Below are 12479 nucleotides of genomic sequence, written 5' to 3' on the forward strand. Positions count from 1 at the left end.
AAAGATCATACACCATGATCAAGTGGGATTTACACCAGGGACACAGGGATGGTTCAACATCTACAAATCAATGTGATACACCACATTAACAAAATGAGGAACAAAAACCACATGATCATCTCAATAGATGCTGAGAAAGCATTTGACAAGATCCAATATTCATTTACGACACAAACTCTCAATAAAATGGATATAGAAGGAAAATACCTCAACATAATAAAGGCCATATATGACAAACCAACAGTCAACATCATACTCAATGGGGAAAACTGAAAGCCACCCCTCTGAGAACAGGAACAAGATAAGGGTACCACTCTTATTCAACATAGTACTGGAGGTTTAGGCCAGAGCAATTAGGACAGAAAAAGAAATAAAAGGAATCCAAATAGGCAATGAAGAAGTGAAACTCTTGCTGTTTGCAGACAACAGGATTTTATATATAGAAAACCAAAAAAATCCATCGGAAAGCTATTAGAAATAATCAACAATTACAGGAAAGTTGCAGGGTACAAAAGCAACATACAAAAATCAGTTGCATTTCTATACTCTAATAACGAACTAACAGAAAGTGAAATCAAGAACACAATCCCATTCACCATCGCAACAAAATAATAAAATATCGTGCAATAAATTTAACCAAGGAAGTGAAAGACCTATACAATGAAAAGTACAAGACTTTACTGAAAGAAATTGATGACGACATAAAGAGATGGAAAGATTTCCATGCACATAGATTGCAAGAATAAACATAGTTAAAATGCCCATACTTCTTCAAGCAATCTGTAAATTCAATGCAATCCCAATCAGAATCCCAATAACATTCCACAAGGAAATAGACCAAAGAATCCTAAAATTCATATGGGGCAACAAAAGAGTCCGAATTGCTAAAGCAACGCTGAGAAAAAAGAACAAAGCTGGAGGCATCACAATCCCTGACTTCAAAATATACTACAAAGCTATAGTAATCAAAACAGCATGGGAGGCCGGTCCCCTGGCCAACTGGTTGAGTTTGCATGCTCTGCTTCGGCAGCCCAGGGTTTTGCCAGTTCAGATCCTGGGCACAGACATGGCACTGCTCATCAAGCCATGCTGAGGCGGCATCCCACATGCCACAACTAGAAGGACCCACAACTAAAAATACACAACTATGTACCAGGGGGCTTTGGGGAGAAAAAGAAAAAAATAAAATCTAAAAAAAAAAAAAACAGCATGATACTCGTACAAAAATAGGCACCCAAATCAGTGGAACAGAATTGAAAGGCCAGAAATAAACCCACACATCTACGGACAGCTAATCTTTGACAAAGGAGCTAAGAACATACAATGGAGAAAGGAAAGTCTCTTCAATAAATGGCGCTGGGAAAACTGGACAGCCACATGCAAAAGAATGAAACTAGAGCATTCTCTTGTGCCATTCACAAAAATAAATTCAAAATGTATCAAAGACTTGAAGGTAGGACCTGAAACCATTAAACTTTCAGAAGAAAATACAGGCAGTACATTCTTTGACATCGGTCTTAAAAGGATCTTTTCAAACACCCTGTCTTCTCGAACAAGGGGAATAAAAGAAAAAATAAAGTGGGACTTCATCAGACTAAAGAGCTTCTACAAGGCAAGGGAAACCAGGATCAAAAAGAAAAGATAACCCATCAACTGGGAAAAAATATTTGCAAGTCATATATCTGACAAGAGATTAATCTCCATAATATATAAAGAACTCATAAAACTGAACAACAAAAAAGCAAACAACCCGATCAAAACATGGGCAAAGGATATGAGCAGACATTTCTCCAGAGAAGATATACAGATGGCCAATAGGAACATGAAAAGACGCTCAACATCACTGATCATCAGGGAAATGCAAATCAAAACTACACTAAGATATAACTTTACACTGTTAGAATGGCTATAATAACCAAGACAAAAAATAAGAAATGTTGGAGAGGTTGTAGAGAAAAGGCAACCCTTACACACTGCTAGTGGGAATGCAAACTCGTGCAGCTACTAGGGAAAACAGTATGGAGATTTCTCAAAAAACTAAAAGTAGAAACACGATATGACCCAGCTACCCCACTACTGGGTATCTATTCAAAGAACTTGAAATCAACACTTCAAAGAGACTTATGCACCCCTATGTAAACTGCAGCATTATTCACAATAGCCAAGCCATGAGAGTGACCCAAGTGCCCATGATTGATGATTGGATAAAGAAGATATGGTATATATATACAATGGAATACTACTCAGCCATAAAAAAATGACAAAATCATCCCATTCGCAACAACATGGATGAACCTTGACAGTATTATGTTAAGCAAAATAAGCCAGACCAAGAAAGACTAACACTGTATGATTTCACTCATATGTGGAAGGTAAACAAACACATGGACAAAGAGAACAGATTAGTGGTTGCCAGGCAGAAGGGGGGTTGGGGATGGGCATGAAGGGTGAAGGGGTGCACCTATATGGTGACTGACAAATAATAATGTACAACCGAAATTTCACAATGTTGCAAACGATCATAACCTGAATAGAAAAAATTACTCCTTCTCTAACATACTGCCTACCCAATTATTTATTTACATCCAAAAAATTCTAGCAACACTAAGTTTTGGTTGTGTTCTTTTTAAAAGAAAATATAAACTGTAACCATGGTCTCAGAAGTATGCTGAAGAAATCATGCTTTCTTTGGATTCTGACGGTTTCGAGAAAGGCAGCACAGAGCTCTCACACAAGAGGTTGAGAAATATTCTCATTTTTGTTAACTTATAAAGGACTCTCCTCTTCAGGAATCTATAAGTACTCTGTCTCTGATCTCTAAGTCAAAGAAGTGGGGTCATTTAAATTTCATTTATTATGATGGATGTTAGGTTATTTTTTACAGAACACCTTCAGGGTTTTATCCAATTCTCCAGGATTTTGTCCAATTCAAATGTCTTCTGTAATTTTCCCAATTTATGTCACTGTCTCTAATATAATAAGAGATCACCAATTAGGAATTTTCCTATGTATAGTCTTTGGCTTGGTTTCATTCCATTTATCTTCTTTATTCACAGCTCATTTTGAAAAAAAAACCCCTCAACTCCTGAATCCTCCAAATGCGTTTCTATGATTCTCATGTTTTCCTTGTCATTTAATATATTAAAAGAGTTTTTAAAAACTTTTTTTGAAAAAAACTAAAAAGAACATAAAGTAAAATGTTAATACTGAGCATTTATGAATGTAGGATTATAGGGGACTTTTACTTTCCATTTACACTTTTTTTAATATTGAAGTTTTTATAATTAGTACATACCACTTCTTTAATCAGCAAAAAAGTTTCAAACATTATTTTTTCTATATCCATGGCTATTACCCATTCGTTTTGACTGTTCTCTAAATTTAATTTGTCATAATTAGAAAATAGGTCTTCTTACAGCAAAAGGAAACAAAGTGAGCCTCCCAAGTGTTTACCAGCCAGTTGCTCCAAGGAACACAGTTGTGTGAATTAGAAAGAACTACTAGAAATAAAGGAAAAATTATGCAAGATTAAAAATATGACTAAGGCTTTGGAATTAGGGCATTTTCCTCCCAGGAGGAGAAAATCTGCAAAATCTTTGTGGTAAATCAATGTAACCCCAAAGTCTTTTGAGTTGGGTTTATTTGTATTTGTTTGGTTTACACTGCTTTTTGTAGAATACTAATTAGCTACAGGGCAATTTCTGTACTCCTTTTCTAAAAAGCCAAGATCAGCATACGTCCAAATTATTAGATAGGACTTTAAAAGATAAACACTAAATTTAAATTCCACCAGGGCAACTGAGAGGCCACTAACAAGTCCCCAGGTTGTGAAAGAAAATTCCAAATCAACAGTCTCTTCTCATCTACTTATTCTTGCCTTCTGCCACGAGCAGACAGAGGAGCTCAATATAGTAAGAATTACAAAAAGGGAGGAGTAGGGGGAAAAATCTATTTTATTAAACAACAACCTATTAAATATATTTCCAAAGCTGGCATTTCGATTTCAAAGATGTGAAATTTTAAATTCTATAGAATCCTAACTGAATTTGTCATTGAATACATCAAGGCAGGTACCTTGACACCCACAGTAAAGTAAGCTGAAGGATTCTCAATTTCATTCATAATTACAGAGGCCTTCTCTTAATCTGTGGCTTCTCTAATAAGGGAGCATGATCAAAAGAGTGTGGCAGAAAGCAAGGAGAGCAGCAGCTGTTCATGAACTTTTCGTAGCAAAAGAAAAGGCAGGGAGGAGGTAAAAACTAAGAAAGGTCCTGAACCAAGATCTGTTAACAAGAACTGAGGGAAAGAAGAGCTTTATAAACAATACCCACTACCACTCTTTATGTTGTAGGCTTCTATTTCAACAAAATTCTAATATACTATAGCAATTTTTATATCTTATCATTTGTGTAAAAATGGTTTTTTTCTTTTTTAGACTAAATGGATACTTCCAAATTGTATATAACCTCTAGCTTAATATTCTCTTCTTAATAGTTAAGCCTGTAGAAAGTACACACACTTTCCATGGCCTCCTTCTTGTATAAAATTTACAGGGAAGAGTGCTTAATTAGCAGCTATTCACTCCTGCTTATATCACCAACTTCTCCCAGCAGTTTTCTCAACACATGGATAATTAAAGCATGAAGAAAAATTATTCTGAAGATTAGCAGTATATGAGAGAAGAAGATGGGTGCTTGTCTTTATGATATTTTTACCTGGGAAGTCAATAATTAATCCATGTTTGATTTGACTGGGATGAATTTTAGAATAAACTAGTGGACTGGCCATATTAGTGTCCATTTGCAGTAAATAGCAAACATCACCTAGAAATAGTAGCAGCGGCTACCATTTATTGAGCAGTTTCTATTTCCTGAGCATGTTATCGAACACTCTACAATACATGCATCATCGTATTGAAGCTCTACAATAATTCTAACAATGGCTATCATAATATTAACAATTCACAATGATGTCAAAGATGACTCGAACTTGATTAGGAGTTGATCTAATACTAGGAAAGCTATCCATTGTGCTAAAATCCCTATCGTTAATAATAATTATTTTTCCCTTTTTTTAAACACATTAAAATACAATTTTTTTCAAGGCATTTGAGAATACTTCACCATGTTATTTTTATATCCCCAAAAGATGTGGGAAAAAAATCAAGAAGCAGAGAAAGTAAAACCATATATAATAACTAGGGCTATAATTCTAGTTCGTCCTGTTTTCCCCAATCTCATCTAGACTCAAAATATAGTGGTGCTCTATAAATTTGTTATTATGTAGATTTTGACAAAAATATGACTATGGGTCAAATTATATTCCTAAAAATATAGCCACTAAATATATAGTAAAAATCTGATATAGTTAGCTTATAATATGGATCAGTCACGTCAAGTCACCATCGTATTTTCCTTCTGTAAGATTTTCTAAAAAATGATGATGACATACGGGGGATCAACAACCCGTGGCATATTTGAAAATAACGTACATCATGTCACTTCAAGCCTCAGCCTACTCTTATGACCAGTTCCTAGAGAACATTCACCCTCATTCTTGGCATAAACTACAAGCTCACCTCATAGGCTTAAGCTTCCAGAAGCCATCCATGGCATCAGCATGCCTTTCTTTTTAAAAGGAAACCTGTTGTAAAACCCATGCTAAACTAGCCAGCTCCTTTGGTATATTTTAAATAATTCAATTTATAAAAATATGATTTCTAATAAAAATTTCGGGTACATTCCACTTGTGTGAAGCATTCTAAATTGAGACAAGTGTATCTCTTTTAACCGCATAAGCCTGTTCTGTCAGGCATAGTTCTCTATAGAGTTTGATAAGTCTTTAGGATCTAAAACATCTTTTACCTAAACAAGTTTTTTGCATAGGTATTTTGTTAGAGATATACATGCCTGTGAATGACCATATTTGTATTTACTTCATTAGGGGCGAATGTAATTTTCACAATAGTTAAACTAATCATATAACCAGAACTAACCCTGTACTCAGAAAGGGGAAACACTTACTGAATTGATTTGATATATTTTACTCCATAATCCCCTGATATTCAAAGAACCCTATGTTACATCTCCAGAAAAATACATTTTTCACATAAATTCATTTAACTAGCAATTACTGAGTATCCTACAATGTGTCAGAATCTGTGCTGGGCCTAGGTATTCAGTGAAAGACAGGATTCTTGTATATAGTTGCTACATTTTTGCAGCATTCCCTTGATATCTCCAGATTCAATACAACAGTACAAATCTTACTATAGTACTGAGCATACAGTAAGAGCTAAATATATGCTTACTTGTCTGCTATTAAAATACCAAAATTCATGTAAGACTAACAATTTGAGCTGATCCTACTCCCATTCTACCACTCTTATACTCTGGGATTGACAGACAGGAACAGGTACCAAAGCAAAAAAAAAAAAAATTCCATATTCTTGATGGAGATACAAAGGAGAAATGGAGGGAGAACATGTTCTTATGTTATGTTAAGAATAGAATACATTTTTCTATCAACCAGCAATGTGTAAGAATAATAAACAATACATGTTAAAGGAGTAAATAAATTTAGCATGTTGGCTTTTGAAGTCAGAGAATGTTTAAACTGTCAAAGCACTCTATATTAAGTATTAACTGAACTCTATGACAATATTTCTGAATTTACATTCATTATTTTCTTTATATTACCTAAGCCAGAAAGAACTTTCTTCATATTTATTCTGCTTGTAGGTTTCTACTCCAAAGTTGTAACAGAGAATATGAAGATATCTGGTCTGTAATATTTAAAGAAAAAGATACGTTAGAGTCATGATTTCCTTAACATTAAAAAAATCTATAGCAATTCAGAGTCTTTAAGACATACTTGAAATGTTCTGTACGTCAAAATAACCCACTTTTCTCAAAACTTCTCAATTTATATTAAGAGGAGCTACAAAATATTTAGGTTGGGGCATTAGTTACTAATGGAAAAGTAATACAATGCATTATTAACAGAACTTGAAAGGTGCTTTGTAATAGGAAATGGGAAACCTAATCATTGCCCAGCAAAAGGATAGGCTAAAATGCCTCTGTAGGTTACCAGATCCAGTATAATAGGCATTACATCAGAGAGAACATTCAAAGAAAAGAAATCACCATGGAGGGGGAAAAAAATGAAGGATTTTTTTTCAAAATTAAGACAATTTAAAAAAATTATAAAGTTCTGAAATATCTCCAAAGCACTATCTAGTCATAAGACTTATTTAGAAATAGTTTAATGGACCCTCTTTAACAACAAAAATTTTCTTTACATAAATTACCATTGAGATAAAAGTAGGAACAAGGATGTGAATGGTGCCACAGAAAAATACTCTGATGGGTTAATCAGCACCTCAGTCCCTGCATCAATGCCATATCTCACAGAATTTTCATCTGTCAAAATACTGGAAAATGGCATAAGAGAAAAATTTTTAATTCTAATATTTTATCCAAATATCCCCTCAGTATTTATAGAAAACATCTATCCAGAATCTGATTATACCCATACAAAGGAGTCCTTTATAAGTCTTACTTGAGTAAGACTACAGAAGTAGATCCTCCATTAAGAATCCAAGATCTGAGGCAAGTTATTCATAAGTAATGTGTAAAGACCTGTCTTGCTTCAAAAAAGTTTCCCTTTGAATTACAGTACATTCAGAAAGAAGTTCGATATGCATGCCTGAGCAGATCAGACCTACTGTATACTTGAATCTAAAATAAAGAATAGTCTTGGTAATGTGGGTCTGGCAAGAATTCACAAGTCTTTAAATGCATTCTTGACATATCTGCAGAAAAAGCTTAACTCATTACATGCCTCAGATCCCATAGGTTCACAGTGGGCCACACTAATTATGTAGCTATACTGGAATAATGCAGCTCACACTCACTTGCTGCAGAGAGGCCTGCAACTAACTTGTACAGAGGAAAATGGAAAATAAAACGTTTGATAAACATTTAAGTATACTGAGTCTTTATTCAATTTCCTCAGTACAGTCATGCATCACTTAACAACAGGGATACATTCTGAGAAATTAGTCATTAGGTGATTTTGTTGTTGTGCGAACATCATAGCCTACTACACACCTAAACCATATGGTATAGCCTATTGCTCCTAGGCTACAAACTGGTACAGCATGTTACTGTGCTGAATACTGTAGGCAACTGGAAGACAATGGTAAGCATTTGTGTATCTAAACACAGAAAAGGTAAAGAAAAAATATGGTATAAAAGGTAAAAAAAAATGTTACACCTGTATATATACCATTGAATGGAGCTTGCAGGACTAGAAGTTGATCTGGGTGAGTCGATGAGCGAGTGGTGAGGGAATGTGAAGGCCTAGGACTGTACACTACTACAGACTCTATAAACACTGTACAGTTAGGCTACATTAAATTTATTGAAAATTTTTTCTTTAATAATAAATTAACCTTAGCAATATGTAACTTTTTTACTTTATAAACTTTTAAATTTTTTTAACTTTTTGACTCTTTTGTAATTACACTTAGCTTAAAACACAAACATATAGTACAGCTGTACAAAGATATTTCCTGTCTTTATATCCTTATTCAATAAGAATTTTTCTACTTAAAAAATTTTTTTTTACTTTTTAAATTTTTTTGTTAAAAAGGAAGACACAAACACACACACATTAGCCTAGGCCTACACAGGGTCAGGATCACCAATATCATTGTCTTCCACCTTCACATCTCGTCCCACTGGAAGGTCTTCAGAGGCAATAACACACATGGAGCTGTCATCTCCTATAGTAACAATGCCTTCTTCTGGAATACCTCTTGAAGGACCTGCCTGAGGCCCTACTTGAGGAAGTGTCACTCTTTTCAGAAATATGTCCCTGGTGTTTAGCTTGGTTTGTTTCTTTTTTTCATCAGAGATTTACCTGTAAGCAGATAAACGTACCATGAACATTCCCCTCCATTAATGAAAATCTTTCAGTGTTGGGTCCACGTTTTCAAACTTTAAGGAGCTTGCTGAGGTCTGCAAAAGCTTCTGCTACACCCTTTGCTGTGAATTTTCTTGGAGGTTCTTTTTCTTCTCCTGCCATTTCTTTTTCTCTTGCCTCTCTTTCAGCTATACATTTCTGTTCCAGTTCCAACAACTCTTCATTAGTCAGTTCCTCAGGAACCACCTCTAGGAGCTCCTCAATGTCATCCTCATCTACAGCCGGGTTAAAGTTGTTTGCCATCTCAACCACAGCCTTGTTGATTTTTGCAACCTCCTCATTCTTAACAAATCCTTTGAAGTCATGGATGAACCTCTTGAGTGTCTTCTTCCAGATGCCATGCATATACTCCTTAGTGACATCACCTCAAGCCCAAGCAAGGTTCTTGATGCAGTCATAGATGTTACAATCCTCCAAAATTGCATCAATGTCTTCTCAGTGTCTTCCTCAGTTGCAGCAATAGCCTGAGTAAAGGTTCTCTTCAGGTCATAGCCCTTAAAAGCTGCTATAATTCCTTGACCCATTGATTGGATCAAAGAGGTGGTGCTGGAGGGAGAAACATAGCTTTGATATTGGGATGAAGATCACCAGTAAAAGATAGATGTCCAGGAGCATTATCAACAATAAGCAAAATCTTGAAAGTTACGTTATTCTCCAAACAGTACTCCATTTCTCTGTCATAGCAATTCAGGAGGGCATCTTGGAAGAGGAGCTGGGTCTTCCATGACTTCTTACAGCTCCTGTAGTACACTGGCGGTGTGTGCTTATTGATATGCTCAAGGCTGTGGGGGTCTGTGCCAGATCACAAAGGGTTTCAATTTGTAGCCCACAGCATTGCTCCCAAGAAAGACTGTTATTCTGTCCTTAAAAGCCTTGAAACCTGGCATTGACTTGATCTTCTTATGGATGAAAGTCCTTTCAGGCATCCGTTTCCAGAATGGGGAGGTTTTGTTCATATTGAATATTTGCTCTGACAAGTAATTCTCCTCCACAATCAGCTTATCTAGAATTTCTAAAAATTCTTCAGCTGTACTCACAGACTCACAGCATATTTCCATATTATGTAATGAATAACGATTCTTGAATCATTTCAACCATCCAGAGCTAACAATAAATTCAACGTTGTAGTTGGGTCCAGCCTTTTCTTTGAACATCGTAAACTTTCTGCTTTGGCCATGATTGTTGGTGCTGAGGAAGATAGCTTCTGTGTCTGGTCTTCAATCCAAGTCATTAGAAGTTTCTCCATGTCTGACATAGGCCCTTCTTGAATTTTTGTTAGTCTTGTTGCCTTCAATAAAGCACATACTTTAACAGCTTCTGCCACTTTGTTATGGTTCTTCAAGATCATAGCTATGGTGGAAGGGGACATGCCTGACTGGCAAGCAATAACCATCACTCACTTTCCACCTTTGTAGTCCTTAATCACTTTTAATTTTGTTTTCAGGTCAATCAGTCAACATGGCCTCTTACTGGCAACATTAGCAGTGGATTTTGTACACTTAGGGGCCATGATGAACAAAACAACATGAGATTAAATCAAGCACTAGAGAAAATGATGCAATCAAGAGACGTGGTGAACACAAGAGGTATGAGGCTGCTGCCAGTGTAACACAATATACTGTTTTACAGTAAACTGTTTTTTATAAGTAGAAAGAGAAACTCTAAAATAACAATAAAAAGTATAGTATAGTAAATACATAGACCAGTAACATAGTCATTTATTATCAAGTAGTATGTACTGTACATAATTATATGGGCAATACTTTTATATGACTGGCAGTGCAGTAGGTTTGTTTATATCAGGATTACCAAAAGCACGTGGGTAATGTATGTGCTACAGCATTATGATATCTATGACGTCACTAGGCGTCCAATTTTTCAGATCCATTATAATCTTATGCTACCACCATCATATATGCGATCCGTTGTTGACTGAAACGTCATTATGTGGTGCATGACTGTATTTGTCTCTGCCCTCACAATCTCTTCAAGTGTACATACATTAAATGCTACTTCCTAGGGGAGAAAAGAATACAAAATAATAAACTTATAACAACAAAGCTACCTAATACTAAAAGATCTTTCAAGAGACCCACAGCATATTCTCAATGTAACGACAAAAAAATCTTTTAACTATCAATACTGTTCCATTCACTCATTCATTTATAGATTCAATAATAAATATTTACTAAGCTCCTCCTATCTACTAGGCACTATTTTAGGCATTAGAGATACAGCAGCGAACAAAACAGACAAAAATCCCTGTCCTCATGAAACATTTCTAATGGGGTATGAAGTATTAAGATTCATAAAACTATCTCTTTAAAAGATGTTCCTAGCCTTCCATGGAGTGCTAACATCTCACTTTGCAAGCAATACACAACAGCAAAAAACAATGCAACGAAGGTAGATCTGTAAGTCTATTGTATATTGGTCATATAGAACAGGACTTATGGGAGCTCCAGGACCCAAGGGATCCCTAGGACTTCCAGCCACTGCTACATCTACTGGCCCAGAAATGACAGCTCTAACTGAATACCTACGTTACAATGCTAAGGTGAGATTACATAGATGATTTTAAAAATTCAATTAAAGTAGATATAGCTGCTAAAAATGAGTTTGAGCACTATATTTCAGTTCAATACAAGGCTTTTCATTTTTAACTAACTAGATAACTTCATTTTCTACAAATTACTTTGTAAATTAGGTTTTTAAAATTCAGAAGAAGCAAACTTCCTATTATTTTCCCAGTTCTAAGCTATTTTTGTTTGTGATTTTGTTGTCTTTTAAACATTTATAGACCATGTATTTTTACATTTTGTTCAATTATAATAGTGGGACACTAATTGAATGATAATTGCCTGGCTTTCTTCCTTATTGGCTTTAAGACATTTACCTTTCAATCCCTCCCTTACTTAGCTTTCTCTAATCCTCAAATATCTCAATACTAATTAACAAAAGGTCATTAGTTATTCCTCCTGGTGCTCTAAGACACAATTTTCCAAACATTTTGTTTCTCTGTCTCTGAACAACAATACAGCATTACCTTCTGCCTTCATGTCAACACATTACAGCAATTCCCTATCGAGTATTGGGGTACAGGAAGGATGTCTCAGAAAAGAAGAGGCTTGGTTTAATTCATTAATTCCTTTTACCGAGTAACACTATGTTAGTTCTTCTCCAATCTTTATCCGATCATTTCCTTTCATTATAAGATTTCCTGCCCTAGATTTTCAGGTCCCTTGTCTAAACCTTAAGCCCATCAAAAACACACTAAATAATTTCATTGACCTTTAGAATTTAAATCATGAGTTTCCTAACAGTATAGTTCTATCAACCACCTTCCAAATAAAATACAAACTCAATTCTGGACTTAAAGGTCCTTTATTAGTAGCCCCATCCTGATGTAGGCATAATTACTCTTCTGTTATATATCTTAGATCTTCTAATTCAGCGCATTCCTCTCTCTCTGCATTTGCTTCTCCCCTTGC

At 35.3% G+C, this 12479-nt stretch overlaps 1 protein-coding gene across 1 annotated transcript in view; it reads right to left on the reverse strand.

Moving 5' to 3' along the window:
* The window catches only part of TEX11 (testis expressed 11), a 371261-nt gene that overhangs the window by 245737 nt on the left and 113045 nt on the right, over window positions 1–12479 (reverse strand). Inside the window, exon 9 of the mRNA XM_044764084.2 lies at window positions 6699–6784. Within this exon, the coding sequence (XP_044620019.1) occupies window positions 6699–6784 (86 nt within the window). The remainder of the gene's footprint in view (window positions 1–6698; window positions 6785–12479) is intronic.

This window comes from Equus asinus, chromosome X, assembly GCF_041296235.1.
Source record: "Equus asinus isolate D_3611 breed Donkey chromosome X, EquAss-T2T_v2, whole genome shotgun sequence".
NCBI classification, from domain to species: Eukaryota; Metazoa; Chordata; class Mammalia; order Perissodactyla; family Equidae; genus Equus; species Equus asinus.